This window comes from Microcaecilia unicolor, chromosome 3 (genome assembly GCF_901765095.1).
Source record: "Microcaecilia unicolor chromosome 3, aMicUni1.1, whole genome shotgun sequence".
Taxonomy (NCBI): domain Eukaryota; kingdom Metazoa; phylum Chordata; class Amphibia; order Gymnophiona; family Siphonopidae; genus Microcaecilia; species Microcaecilia unicolor.
In genome coordinates, this window is record NC_044033.1 from 223,934,457 (window position 1) to 223,950,301 (window position 15,845).

Below are 15,845 nucleotides of genomic sequence, written 5' to 3' on the forward strand. Positions count from 1 at the left end.
TAACAGTCTTAAATCTATAAATCAAACGTTGTTCAGCTTGCAATAGCAATTTGTTCACATCTCCACCTCTCCAATTTGAATATATTCTTAAGAGAACTAAAAATCTTAACTGGTTAAAATCATGTTTAAATTCACACATGTGTGCCACTAAAGGTTTATCTAATACCTCTCTCTTTATTGCGCTTTTATGTTCTAAGATGCGCTTATTAAATGCTCTTATAGTTTTACCAATGTAAATAAGCCCGCATGGGCAAATTGCTGCATATATTACTTGTGAAGTCTTACAATTTGAGTAATGTTTCAACTGATATATTTCTCCTGTAACAGGGTGTTCAAAACATTTTGTTTTCAAATTGACTGGACAAACGGAACAATTTAAGCATGGGTAATGACCCCTTACTCTATCCTTATGAAGTGGGACTGGTAATGCTGATGGTGACAAAAAATCCTTCAAATTCTTATATCTTTTGTATGCAATCATCAATTCTTTATTTGCAAAAGATGGAATGTTCTGGATCAATGGCCAATGAGATCTTAATATTTTAATGATATCAGAGGATAGATAATCATAATATAAAGTGCAAATAACCTTTTGGTCATTATGTTTCTTTTCCTTATTCTGCAAAAGGTCTTTTCTATGGACCTGTTTTGCTCTTGCTATACCCTTTTCAATATATTTTACAGGATAGCCTCTTTGCGTGAATCTATAAGCCATTTCTCCTATTTGCCCTTTACAATCACGATCCTCTGAACATAATTTTTTTACTCTTAAAAATTGGCTGTAAGGAAGATTACACTTTAAGGCATGACTATGACAGCTATCAAAATGTAGGAATTTGTTCTTATCAGTAGGTTTTCTATATAGTGAGGTAATGAATCTACCGGATTCCAACTGAATTTTAATATCTAAAAATGAAATTTCCTCGCTACTGAAATTAATCTGAAATTTCAAATTGCTATCTCTTGTATTAAGCCATTTGAAAAAATCCATCAACTGTGATTCACTACCAGCCCAGACCACAAAAATATCATCAATGTATCTTCGCCAAAGCATAACATTCTCTGTGAAATTATTATTCTGCAAGAATTTCTCTTCAAAACATGCCATAAACAGATTAGCTAATGAAGGTGCTACCATTGCACCCATGGCGGTACCTTTTATTTGTTTGTAAAAAGTACCTTCAAAAAAGAAATAGTTTTCTTTCAATGCTATAGTGATAAGTTCCATGATAAACTCAGTGGGTATCCTTCTAAACACACACCTATTTGATAATGCTTTCCTAATCACATCTAGAGCTTCATCCTGGGGGATATTAGTGTAGAGAGACTCCACATCAAATGTAACAAGAATGATATCTTTATTTTTAATTTGTAGATGTTCTAATATGTTAATGATGTGTGCTGAGTCTCTAATATATGAGGGGATGGATGGAACAAGAGGTCTTAAAAATACATCAGTAAATTTGGAAAGTGGTTCCAAAAGAGAACCTATGCCTGACACAATAGGTCTCCCTGGAGGGTTAATCAAGGATTTGTGAATTTTTGGGAGTATATACATGGTTGGGATGCGTGGGTGTTCTACTCTAAGAAAAATACCTTCTTTGGTTGTCAGAAAACCAGCTTCAAGCCCAATATCAATGAGAGAATCAATCTTATGTTTTAAATTACTGGTTGGATCTTTAGATAAAGGTAAATAAAAATTTTTGTCTTTTAATTGTCTCTTAATTTCTTCAATGTATTGATCTTTATCTAATAGCACAACTGCACCCCCTTTATCTGCCTGTTTAATCACAATACTGTTATCTTTCTTCAATGTCTCAATTGCTTTCTTCTCATTTTTAGAGATGTTAAAGAATGGATGTTTATTCTTATTTTCCAAAATCTCAATGTCCCTAATAACCATTTGTTCAAAAGCTTGTATCATGGGATTGATTTGGGCGGGGGGCATCCAAACACTATTTTTCATAATTACAGATTCATTCTTTTCTTATACATGTTTATCTGAAAAAAAATCCATAATTCTTAATTTCCTAGTTAATTTAAATAAATCGATACGTGTGTTGAATGCATTATATTGTGCTGTTGGAACAAAAGATAGCCCTTTATTGAGAATTGAACGCTCATGTTGATTTAATTTCCTTTTAGATAAATTGATAATATTGTCATGTAATGAAGCTGTGTGCCTAACATTTTTTATTTCCAATAATCTTCTATTTGTCTCATTTGTTGATTCATAGTTTGTCTGTTTGCAAATTGTCTGTTCACTGAATTGCCTCGACCTCTCCTTCCACCTCTCCCTCGTCCCCTTCCCGTATAATAAGGTAACCTTCCTCTTTGTTCTTTCGGTGGTACTGATGAATCTGTTGTTGAACCCTTTTTCCAAATTTTCCCTAGCTGAAAAACCTGCTCTGAAAGGTTAGATCTAGGAGGTGAGGTGTATAAGGGTGCTGATGGATCAAATACTTCATTATCGCTTCTTATTCTTTTGGATTTACGTTCAATGATAGGACTCTTCTGCAAAGTATTATTCTGTTTATCAAATTTATCTGCATAATTTATGTTTCTATTCATAAATTGTCTATTCCTATTATCTCTCCGATGCCATGGGTACACATTATTATACTTGTAATCTGTTTCATCTCTCTTATATTTATCATATTTCATGCTTTTCACATCTTTTTTGAATCGCTCTAATTGCAAATTAAAATCTTCAAACAGATCTTTAAAGCATAAGTCATTATCTCTTAAGGAGACCAATTCTTTATCAAGATCTTCTTTTAATTTTTCTGTTTTCTTGTTCGCTGTTTGTATGATCAAAATCATTAAGTCCAGAGAACACTTATTAAGGATTGCTTCCCATTTAAGTAAAAAGTCCGAATCTTCATTATACATCTTCGGTTCCTTATTAATTCTTAGTCCTCTTGGGATCATTTTGTTACGACAATATTCCAACAATGTGAGAGAATGTAATTCAGTACGGACTAAACGTTTGTTGAGTTTAATGGCCTCCTCCCAATGGTCCATCTGGTCAAAAGCATTAGAACTTTTCTCAAAAAAACAATCTTTTGGTAGAAGATCTTCTAAATGCGTATCAGTAAAACTGAGAATATTACGCCAAGGTGAAAAAGACATCTTGCCTCACAGAAAGCAGACAGAAACAAAAAAAAAGGCAAAGATCTGCCACAGAAATGGCAAATCAAAAGAAAAAAAGCAGATCAAAAAAGACAAAAAAATAGAACAGGAGGGTAACAGAAGAAGTGGTTTATTACAAGTTACCCGACGTGGCCACGTTTCGCCCTCAGGCTGCGTCAGGGGTAAAAAAACTACAAAATAAAAATACATAATGAGTAAAACATAAACTTCACCATTGTATATTTGATAATAAAACATATCTAAAAACACTATCACATCATATAAAATAAAAACAGATCAAATCTAAAAACATAATACAATAAAATATAATATCAAATCAATATCAGTTAAAAACATTCAGATTAAATATGCATGCAATAAAATAATAATTTTAATACAAGACATGATATCAACACAAAATATAATAATATCAACACTAAATGTATATCAATAGAACTGCATCGGACAAATAGGTGGAGATATACAACACTAAAATAACTAAATGACCATACATACTAAATATCACCTACCTAATAGGGGTAAAAAGCAAAGTGAACCCCTAAAAGTAGTCCTACAACCACCTAAAAATACAAAATGAAATAAATAAATAAAATCTCACAATGCTTGGCCTCAATTGCCGTCTTTTAAGCACATTCAATGATCTAAAAATATTGAAATTAATATTCACTTTGTTAAAAAGTGAGAATCAGTGGGTTTCCATGTTCTAATAGATAGCAACTCAAATCAATAGAAATTGATACAAAGTACCTAAAAACATCATACTGTTCTATGACAATCACATGTATCCTGATGATGATATCATTCAAAAGAACTCCACAGTGGCCATGAAAAAAACAAAAAACTGATTACAACTCACAGGCAATCCAGCACTCATTGCTGTTGTTTGAATGTACAAACATCAATTGAAATTGTGCTGCTGCCATTAGAAAAAACTTTGTAATGGATGTAGCAATACTGATTCAGAGGCGCTCAGCCAAACTCACAGGCAATCCAGTGCCTTATGTTGCTATTTAAATGGGTGGATATCCATACATAAACCCTAATGATTTTATCATTAAAAAGAATTTAGCAATCCCACTCAGCACAACTGGCATGTAATGCAGTGTTCTTTACTGACACTTGAATAGGTAGATATACAATCATCTGTTTCAATCATAACTGTGGCAACATCCTAAACCCCCTCTAAGTATTGAAACTAACAGCACTAAGCTGATCAGATTACACAAACTTCAATAAAACAGACATGGAGCAACAAGCAACTGGCTTAGAAAAAATAACTGACTTAGAATTTGCACTGACAAAACATATTTAAAGCAAGCCAAACTGTTTAAACAATAAACACCACCATCTAAATTCCATATGGAGTATCTTATATCTTACCTTACATAAGTACTTCCCAAGCTTACTCAGCAAACTTCACAATGCTATGTTGACTGGCAGCATTATAACAAACACTCTGATTAGTCCTTTAAATATCCCCTTTGAGAGTTCAAAGGTCAAAGAAAATTCTAGAACAAGAACCCACTAATCCAAATAAAAGTGTATATAAAATACTATGGACATCTCAAAAACAGATAAGTAAAAGTAAAAATGGAAAAAACAAAAAAAACTTTAAAACTTTAAGAAACAGAGATAATTATTTTTAAAAAATCTGTCATGTGACATTTCCAGGCAAAGGATATGGAACAAGCATTGGAGACATGTAGTAACATATACTGACCACCAGGTGGCTGATTTGGTCAAACATTGGATTGAGCAGTACATAATGGCAATCTGCTGGTAGTACTATAAAAACACTGAGAGATCAGTTTCTTGATTCAACCCAAAAGGTTTAACAGTCTTAAATCTATAAATCAAACGTTGTTCAGCTTGCAATAGCAATTTGTTCACATCTCCACCTCTCCAATTTGAATATATTCTTAAGAGAACTAAGCATTGTGAGATTTTATTTATTTATTTCATTTTGTATTTTTAGGTGGTTGTAGGACTACTTTTAGGGGTTCACTTTGCTTTTTACCCCTATTAGGTAGGTGATATTTAGTATGTATGGTCATTTAGTTATTTTAGTGTTGTATATCTCCACCTATTTGTCCGATGCAGTTCTATTGATATACATTTAGTGTTGATATTATTATATTTTGTGTTGATATCATGTCTTGTATTAAAATTATTATTTTATTGCATGCATATTTAATCTGAATGTTTTTAACTGATATTGATTTGATATTATATTTTATTGTATTATGTTTTTAGATTTGATCTGTTTTTATTTTATATGATGTGATAGTGTTTTTAGATATGTTTTATTATCAAATATACAATGGTGAAGTTTATGTTTTACTCATTATGTATTTTTATTTTGTAGTTTTTTTACCCCTGACGCAGCCTGAGGGCGAAACGTGGCCACGTCGGGTAACTTGTAATAAACCACTTCTTCTGTTACCCTCCTGTTCTATTTTTTTGTCTTTTTTGATCTGCTTTTTTTCTTTTGATTTGTCACAGAAAAAGTAGAAAAAGCATTGCAATATAGATGTCTAGCACATTTCATCTTATGTTTGTCTATATACTTTTGTAGTTTTTCTGGATCTACATAGAGGTAGCTTTGTTAGCATAACTCACAAGAATACCAAATCCAGCAATTTTCTAGCAAAATGGTCTCTGTTCAGAGGAGCTCTCAACCATGTTCCTCGAGGACCACACCCAGGTCATATTTTCAAGTTCTCTACAACAAATATGCATAATATCTATTTGCACACAATGGAACCACTACATGCAAATCAGTCTCATCCATATTCATTGTGGAGATCTTGAGAACCCAACTGGGTTGTGGACCTTGAGGAATGTGGTTGTCCTCCTTTGTGTTAGGTATTGATACAATTTTGAGCTGTCAACTTCAAAAAGCAGCACTACTTGGTACAAACCATATCCTATGGTGATACCTAAAAACATAAGAATAGCCATACTGGGTCAGATCAATGTTCCATGTAGCCCAGTATCCTGTGGCTAATCCAGGTCACAAGTACTTGGCAGAAACCTAAATAGTAGCAATAGTCCAAGCAACCATTCTTAGAGCATCCAGAGGCTTTCCCATTTCTGTCTCAATAGTAGACTATCCAGCTTATAATCGAACGAGAAAAACGCCCAAGTTCCGACCTAAATCGGGAGATGGGCGTTTATCTCACAAAAACGAATAAAGCGGTATAATCGAAAGCCGATTTTGGACGTTTTCAACTGCACTCCGTCGCGGATGCGGACAAAGTTGATGGGGGCGTGTCAGAGGTGTGGCGAAGGCGGAACTGGGGCGTGGTTATCTGCCGAACAGAGATGGGCGCATTTCACAGATAATGGGACAAAAGTATGCGTTTTTAGCTAGAATTTAGGGCACTTTTCCTGGACCCTGTTTTTTCACGAATAAGGCCCCAAAAAGTGCCCTAAATGACCAGATGACCACTGGAGGGAATCGGGGATGACCTCCCCTGACTCCCCCAGTGGTCACTAACCCCCTCCCACCACAAAAAATGATGTTTCACAACTTTTTATTTTCACCCTCAAATGTCATACCCACCTCCCTGGCAGCAGTATGCAGGTCACTGGAGGAGTTGTTAGGGGGTGCAGTGGACTTCAGGCAGGTGGACCCAGGCCCATCCCCCCTACCTGTTACAATTGTGCTGCTTAATGCTTATTAGTCGTCCAACCCCCCCAAACCCACTGTACCCACATGTAGGTGCCCCCCTTCACTCCTTAGGGCTATAGTAATGGTGTAGACTTGTGGGCAGTGGTTTTGAGGGGGATTTGGGGGACTCTACACACAAGGGAAGGGTGCTATGCACCTGGGAGCTCTTTTACCTTTTGTTCTGTTTTTGTAAAAGTGCCCCCTAGGGTGCCTGGTTGGTGTCCTGGCATGTTAGGGGGACCAGTGCACTACGACTCCTGGCCCCTCCCACGAACAAATGCCTTGGATTTATTCGTTTTTGAGCTGGGCGATTTCATTGTCCATTATCGCTGAAAAGCAAAAACGCCCAGCTCACAACTTGGCGAATAAAACATGGACGTCTAATTTTTTCGAAAATACGCTTGGGTCCGCCCCTTCACGGACCCGTTCTCGGAGATAAACGCCCATGGAGATAGGCGTTTCTGTTCGATTATGCCCCTCCATGAACCTTTCCTCCAGGAACTTTTCTAAACCTTTTTAATACCAGATACCCTAACCACTATGACCACATACTCCGGCAGCGAGTTCCAGAACTATTCTTTGAGGGAAAAAATATTTCCTCATATTTGTTTTAAATGTATTTCCATGTAACTTCACTGAGTGTCCTCTACTCTTTGTTCTTTTAAGGGTAAAAAAAAATCGATTCACTTCTACTTGTTCTACACTATTCAGGATTTTGTATTACTCAATCATATCTCCCCTCAGCCATCTCTTTTCTGTCCTATCCTCTGTAGCCTTTCCTGATATGAGAGGAGTTCTCTTCTCTTTATCATGTTGGTTGCTCTTCTTTGAACCGATACCTAGATATCAACATCCACTCTCTAAAATCTAGTAGACTGTGTATAGAATTACATAATAATAATAATAATAAAGTTGAGCAGAAATATGTTTGAATTTGGCAGTTAACTTGACAGATAAGTTTACTATTGAAATTCTAATTTTTAGCTTCATCATTATCTGAAGAACGTCCACTTTAAGAACAATCTGGATGAAGAGATCTTTTTTAATGAGAACAGAGACCTGAATACTGACTACAATATTATCAATCTCGTCTATTTACCCAATGGAGTACTGCATCGTGAAATTGTTGGAAGTTATAATCTTTATGCTTCCCAAGGGCAGAATTTCATCATCAATGAGAAGGCGATTGTATGGGAGAGTACATTCACCCAGGTCAGATTTAAAAAATATTAGTTAATGAGGGAACGCACTGGACCATGTTGAATCATGAATTTTTTTTTTTAATTCCTCTGTGAAACTGTATTATCACAATTTTACACGATGCAAAAATAACAGAGTAGTAGACCTTGCAAATACATTTTAATTGATAAAAGCATGAATGTATATGTTTAGAGAAAGCTGAGAACTATTCTAGAATAGGATATTAGACATGGGCAAAAAGCGATTTCATAAGAAAGAAGGTGGCCAATTTTCAAACTGATTTAGCTGTCTAAGTAAAGGCTTACAGGGTCTTTTACTAAGGGGCACTAGTTTTTGTAGCTCATGCAACAAATCAGCTGCTGCTAAACGCTGAGATACCCCTAGGAATATAATGGCATCTCAGCATCTAGCACCAGCTAAAAATGTTAGCACACCTTAGTAAAAGACCCCCTTCGCTAGATATACCTAAGTCTCCTTCTACAACCTGACCACTATGCCCTGGAGTACTTCGTATACCAATCCCAACCCTATTAAACACTCACCCTCCACAGCTTGACAATGCCCCAACCTAACCTTACCTAATCTAACCCTCCTTCCACAACCAAAGATTTTGGAGGGGACTTGGTGAGAAGGAAGAGGACTACTAGACTACCAGGAAATGTGTGGGAGAGGTGGAAGGGAGGTAGGGGGGAAATCAACCACCACACCAGAGATATGTATGGTGGGGTGATAAGAGGTATCTGATTGGAGGGAAGGGGTGATATTAAGGTTATATTTGTAAATAATGCCCCCCCATTCATAAACAGGAATATTAGAGGTTAAATGTTAGTAAAGTAAATAAGATGGAAAATTACTAAATGCTGTCTTTATCAGATGCAGGGAAATTTTATTAGAAATAAACATGTTTAAAGAGAACAGGGGAGTGAATGAGATGCATGCAGATGTCTGAGCATACAGATGGTGCATGGAATAATGTATGATAGTTCTGCATTCCTATAAATGTTAGATTTTTACTGGAGCCACTGTTCTGTCCTCTGATAGACTCGCACTAGTGTATAACGTGATCCTAAAATGTGTGTAATGTTTTACTGTTATTCTCAGTTCTAAGGACTATCATTGCCGCAGTTCTCACTCTGCAAAGGTACGTGAGCAAGGCATTGTGTGTAATGTAGTTCACAAGCAATGCAACCACACTTGCTTGGCTGTGTAAGAACTGTTAGCACTGGTTGTGAGGCTGCCCAGACCTCCTCTCTCTCTCTGCCAAGCTTGGCTCTTTTGTCTTCCTGCTATCATTCCCTGGTCATTCTCACTATCCCTGTCCTGGGAGGTCAGCCACGTATAACCTCTCCCTCCAATCAAGAACTGTCCTCTTGGACCACCCCTTGCTAACCGATGGCAGGCTCTGACCCCATTGGTCTTTATCTGCTCCTCCCTGAGCCTGTGTGAAGCCTCAACACCTCTTTGTCCCTTCAGTCACGAGGCATTCCACCACCATCTAGCCAGAGACATGGAGCATGCATCATCTTATGCCAGACAGCTCTGTCGTGCTGAAACTCCCTGTAACGAACCTAGATTTTTACCTTGAAAATATCTCCTCTCTAATGAGATATTGCACATCCAGGCACCCAGCTTTGGACCATTTCTACCTGTTCAGCTATCCTTCTCCCCCCCTGCAATATCGCTACCTCTCCTCAGATCTCCACCCCCAACAACTCTCAAACCAAGGAGTCTCTTGTGAGAAGCACAGAAACCACAGATCCCAGAATGCATGGCGGGAGAGGGAAAAGCCGGAGCAGAAAAACTACAGATCCCAGAATGCATTGTAGGGGAGGGAAGGACAAGTGCAGAACAGCTACAGAACCCAGAATGCACGGCGGGAGGGAAGGAGGCAGGAGCATAGAGAGCACAGATTTCAGACTGCCTGGAAGAATAAGGGTGGTCATGACAAACGAGAACCGGAGTGGCAGGAGAAGGAAAGAGAGGTGGCTGATTGGGAAATGGAATCAGCTGAGAAGAGGGTGGAACATCTGAGTGAGGGGGTGGAGAATGAGAGGATGGAATGGGAGGGGTTGGAGGAGGTAGGGGGAGAAGGGGTAGAAGAGGAGATGGAGGTGGGTGAGGAAGTGGCTGGCGGAGCCCAAGGTAACAAGGAAAGCATAACAGTCAGGGAAGATCCGGTGGGTGGATGTCGAGAGTTAAGTTGTTGACAGTTGTGGGTGGTGGATCGTTTTAGCCTGACTTCTGGAACTGTGTTTAAAGCGGGGCTGGCTGAAGGGAGTTTTGGGGGAGGCCTTGCTAATTTTCCGAGGCCGTACTAACAGAACTGGTTAGGAAAGCCTGGCTAGCTGAACTGTGTTTAAGAGCCTAGTCAGCTGAACTGTATTTCAAAGCCTGGCTGGCTGAACTGTGAATAAAAGCCTGGCTGGTTAGGCTGAGTAGAAAAGCCTAGCTAGCTGAACTGTGTTTAAAAGCCTAGCGAGCTGAACTGTAGGTAAATGCCTGCTAGCTGAATTGTGGAGAAAGGCCTGGCTGACTGAATGGTGAAGGGAAGAGCAAACTGCACTGACAAGCACACTATTAATGACATCACACAAACCAAAACATAATAAACAACATGGGAAATGGAGGAGTGGCCTAGTGGTTAGGGTGGTGGACTTTGGTCCTGAGCAGTGTTGCCAGGTGGGCGGTTTTACCGCCCAATTGGGCGGTTTTCCGCGACCCGCCGCGGGCAATTTTTGCCCGCGGCGGGTTGCGGTTTTTTGGGCGGCTTTTTGGGTTTCTGTGCGGTTTTTTGGGCGGCTTTTTGCCTTTTTCGGCCGCAGGGGGGCGGGGTTAGTGACGTTTTTTGGGCGGGGTTAGTGACGTTTTGGGCGGGCCGATGACGTGGGAGGCGGGGCCGATGACGTAGGAGGCGGGGCCAATGACGGGGAGGCGGGGCCGATGACGGGGAGGCGGGGCCGATGACGGGGGAGGCGGGGCCGGTGACGTGGGAGGCGGGGCCGGTGACGTGGGAGGCGGGGCCGGTGACGGCGGGGGCGGGGCCGGTGACGGCGGGGGCTGGGGTGATGACGCGGGGGTGGGGGTGTCAGGGGCGGGGTTTGTGTTTGGGCGGGTTTTGGGCTGGTTTTTGGGCTGGATTGGGCTAGAAAAAAATTTTCCACCTGGCAACCCTGGTCCTGAGGAACTGAATTGAATTCCCACTTCAGGCACAGGCAGCTACTTGTGACTCTGGGCAAGTCACTTAACCCTCCATTGCCCAATGTAAGCCGCATTGAGCCTGCCATGAGTGGGAAAGCGTGGGGTACAAATGTAACCAAAAAAAACCAGACATTTTTTGAGCTGTCCATCCCTATTTCTGACTAAACCAAGACAGTTGAAGGGGAGGAGGAGGAGGAGGAGAATATCATGTAAATAACCTGTCGCTGTTAGCCTCTGCCTAATTTGTGTTGCTGTTATAAATACTGTCCTTTATTGCTGAAAGAGAGAAAAATTAAGTAAGGTTGCTGGTTCAGAACTGTAACTTGGGACTGTACTGAATTATTGAAAGCAAGAAAGATAGAGCATGAGTGAATATGAACAGCTTAGTAAGGAGGGGCCTTAATTTTAAAAGTAACCTGTAAAATAAGAACAGTACACATGATATTTCCATTTCAAGCTGAATTTCACATTCCAGAGGCTTGATAGTAGGAGTTGTCCCATAGGTGGTCAGAAATGGAAACCTGCATTTTAACAATCACAGGTGAATAATATTAAAAAAAAAAAAAAAACAGGGTGATTGTTATATCAAATTATCCAGATTTTTCTTTCAATATTTAGACACCTCCTCAAGCCAAATGCAGTGAGAGCTGCCCTCCTGGCTTCAGAAAATTAACAAGGGAAAGTGAGCCTATCTGCTGCTTCGACTGTATTCCGTGTCCACAGGGAGAGATCTCAAACCAAAGTGGTGAGTGATATCATATGGCATGATGACTATGGGTTATTTGCTTTGGTGCTCATTTTCATGAGAGAAAAAAATGTCTCAAAAGCAGCACAAAACGGCAGATGGATGTTTTTCTCACTAAAACATCTAAATCACAATTTTCAAAACTCAGAATTGGGATGTTTTATTCTTCTTTTCATCTAAATTGCAAGGGGCCATGTGGGAGGTGTGTTTTGGGTGACACTTGGGAGGGCTTTAAATCTGTATGTTTTTTCTGTTATAATGGAACAGAAAAAATGGTCCAGGGCAGAAAAGAAATATGCTTGTATCTACACTTGTTCTAGTCACGGCTAAGTCTGAAAAAGGCACCCTAACAGATCAACTAACAGTGGACAGATGAAGGCATGACTCCCCCTTAATCCCACAGTGGTCACTGACCCACTCCCATCATCCAAAGATGCAACAGTGACAACAGATACCAGGCTCTATGACAGCTCCAGATATTATGGTCATTCCTAACACAACAGCATACAAGTGCATTGAGTAGCCTTCTGGTCGGTGCAGTGGACAGTGAACTATCCAGCTTATAATCGAAAGACAAAAACGCCTATATTGCGACCTAAATCGGGAGATAGGCGTTTATCTCCCAAAAACGAATAACGCGGTATAATCGAAAGCCGAACTTGGACGTTTTCAACTGCACTCCATCGCGGAAGCGTACAATGTTGACGGGGGCGTGTTGGAGGCGTGGTGAAGGCGGGACTGGGGCGTGGTTATCATCCGAACAGAGATGGGCGCCTTTCGCTGATAATGGAAAAAAAGTATGCGTTTGTAGCTAGAATTTAGGGCACTTTTCCTGGACCCTGTTTTTTCACGAATAAGGCCCCAAAAAGTGCCCTAAATGACCAGATTACCCCTAGATTGAATCGGGGATGACCTCCCCTGACTCCCCCAGTGGTCACTAACCCCCTCCCACCACAAAAAATGATGTTTCACAACTTTTTATTTTCACCCTCAAATGTCATACCCACCTCCCTGGCAGCAGTATGCAGGTCCCTGGAGCAGTTGTTAGGGGGTGCAATGGACTTCAGGCAGGTGGACCCAGGCCCATCCCCACCCTACCTGTTACAATTGTGCTGCTTAATGCTTAGTCATCCAACTCCCCCAAACCCACTGTACCCACATGTAGGTGCCCCCCTTCCACCCCTTAGGGCTATAGTAATGGTGTAGACTTGTGGGCAGTGGGTTTTGAGAGGGATTTGGGGGGCTCAACACACAAGGGAAGAGTGCTATGCACCTGGGAGCTTTTACCTTTTTTTTTTGTTTTTGTAAAAGTGCCCCCTAGGGTGCCCGGTTGGTGTCCTGGCATGTGAGGGGGACCAGTGCACTACGACTCCTGGCCCCTCCCACGAACAAATGCCTTGGATTTATTCGTTTTTGAGCTGGGCGCTTTCATTTTCCATTATCACTGAAAAGCAAAAACGCCCAGCTCACAAATTGTCGAATAAAACATGGACGTCTATTTTTTTCGAAAATACGGTTCGGTCCGCCCCTTCACGGACCCGTTCTCGGAGATAAACGCCCATGGAGATAGACGTTTTTGTTCAATTATGCCCCTCCACGAGACCCAGGTTCAATTTCCAGTTTAATTTCAGTGCAAATATGGGAGTTCTCTGGAACATAGAAATTCCTTCTGTACATATGTGTACAAACACACACACACACACACATTTAAATAAAACAAGGATAAACACCTCAAAATCCCAACTGAATCCTTCAAACAAAAAGGCTATCGCCATAAAATAATTAGCAAGAATATTCTTTCTTTAAAATACCTAGGAATAATCTATTGCAGTACAAGGAAAAGAAAGCCACTGATAGAATACAGGGCTAGAAAAAAATTGAGAAGAACCATAAAAGATCTACAGCCACTATTCCAGGAGTATGAACTACTGAAAGAGATATTCCCAGCCCCAGCACTGCTCAACTTCCAACATTCACCCAATAAAAACCCCAAATTAGTGAAAAGCAAGCTCCCAAAACAAGCTCAAAAAGAAGAGCATGGCACGCATCCCTGCAGTATACCAGCACAGGATCTCAGTTATTCACATGGGAAAAACATTCAGCATAAGGGGATCCTTCACATGCTCATCTATAAATGTGGTATATATCATTCAATGCAAAAAGTGTGAAGAAGGGTGCTATATTGGAGAAACAAGACAGATGCTAAAGACGAGACTTAATTTATGTAGACATCATATGAAACATGAAAGTGCCAACCAGGATGTCACGTTTTTGAGAAAGACCTTTAGAAAACCAGAACACTGCATCAGGGAACGTAAGACCTTTGAAGTCAACAAGATGGGTTTTCTAGCTTACTATAAATTTGCTTGTTTCTGATCTAAAGGAGGATGGTTACCTATGAAAGCTAATCAAAAAAATGTATTGTTAGTTCAAGACAAAAACTGTCATCTTATTTTCTTTTCTATGCTTTGTTTTATTTCTGTTTATTAACTTTTCATTGGAAATTACATTTGAGGATCATAACATGAAGATCCAGTGGGGTAAAAATGGAAATAACACAAGAAAATCATTTTAATGGAAATAATTTTGAAAGCATGCAGCAGCCATTGAATAAATGGATATTCAAGAAGCATAAGATATGCACAGAGATATGTCCGAACTGGACTCGAGTCTATAACAAGTCAAAGCAGATGAGAATGAGTATCTGCTTCAGAGGATAAATAGCAGACAAATGTTAACAGATCTGAAATCCTGTCAACAATAGCAAGAGAAAGTCACTGTCTTTTGAATCGAACACTGTTTAGCCATAGAAGCTCCTAATGCCAGAGAACTCAAACAATAATATTGAACAGTGCTGTTTAAAGTCAACTGCAGTACTCTGTTTTATTTATTTTTAATTTATCTGTTTACAAAAGTAGATATACCTCAGTTCCAGGGAAATGTCACAGCAGTTTACAGTCAAAAACAATCAAGCATCAATTTAAATCATTCTACTACCAACACCCCTTCACATTTATCACAACTATATCTAATAAACTCCAAAACTACCAGAATTCAGAAAAAAAGGCCTCTTACTCCAAAATCTTCAATAACTCTCATCTCAGCTGAATTCATACCAGGATCACAATGAGGGGCATAATTGAACGGGGATGACCCTCTCTAGGAACGTCCCGGCAAAGGGGCTGGCAAACTGCTATTATCGAAACAAGATGAGCGTCCATCTTTCATTTCAATAATATGGTCGGGGACGCCCAAATCTTAACATTTAGGTCAACATTAGAGATGGTCGTTCTTAGGTCGTCCTTAGAGATGGTCGTCCCCGGTTTTCGGCGATAATGGAAACTGAGGACGCCCATCTCAAAAACAACCAAATCCAAGGCATTTGGTCGTGGAAGGAGCCAGCATTCGTAGTGCACTGGTGCCACTGCGATGCCAGGACACCAACCGGGCACCCTAGGGTGCACTGCAGTGGACTTCAGAAAAAGCTCCCAGGTGCATAACTCCCTTACCTTGTGTGCTGAGCCCCCCTTAAACCCACGCCCCACAACTGTATACCACTACCATAGCCCTAAGTGGTGAATGGGGGCACCTACATGTGGGAACAGTGGATTTCGGGTGGGTTTTGAAGGGCTCATATTTACCAGCACAAGTGTAACAGGTAGGGGGGGTGGGCCTGGGTCTGCCTGAAGTGCACTGCAGTACCCACTAAAACTGCTCCAGGGACCTGCATACTGCTGTCATGGAGCTGGGTATGACATTTGAGGCTGGCATAGAGGCTGGCAAAAAATGTTTAAATTTTTTTTTTTTGGGTGGGAGGGGGTTGGTGACCACTGGGGGACTAAGGGGTGGTCATCTGGCCAGTTTGGGCACCTTTTT

The 15,845-nt window shown here is 40.2% G+C and overlaps 1 protein-coding gene across 1 annotated transcript in view; it reads left to right on the forward strand.

Annotated features, from left to right (window-relative positions):
- Positions 1 to 381: 381 nt before the first annotated feature.
- The window catches only part of LOC115464411 (vomeronasal type-2 receptor 26-like), a 35,369-nt gene continuing 19,905 nt past the window's right edge, over positions 382 to 15,845 (forward strand). The window contains exons 1-3 of the mRNA XM_030194792.1: positions 382 to 423; positions 7,811 to 8,038; positions 11,843 to 11,969. Of these exons, the coding sequence (XP_030050652.1) occupies positions 382 to 423; positions 7,811 to 8,038; positions 11,843 to 11,969 (397 nt within the window). The remainder of the gene's footprint in view (positions 424 to 7,810; positions 8,039 to 11,842; positions 11,970 to 15,845) is intronic.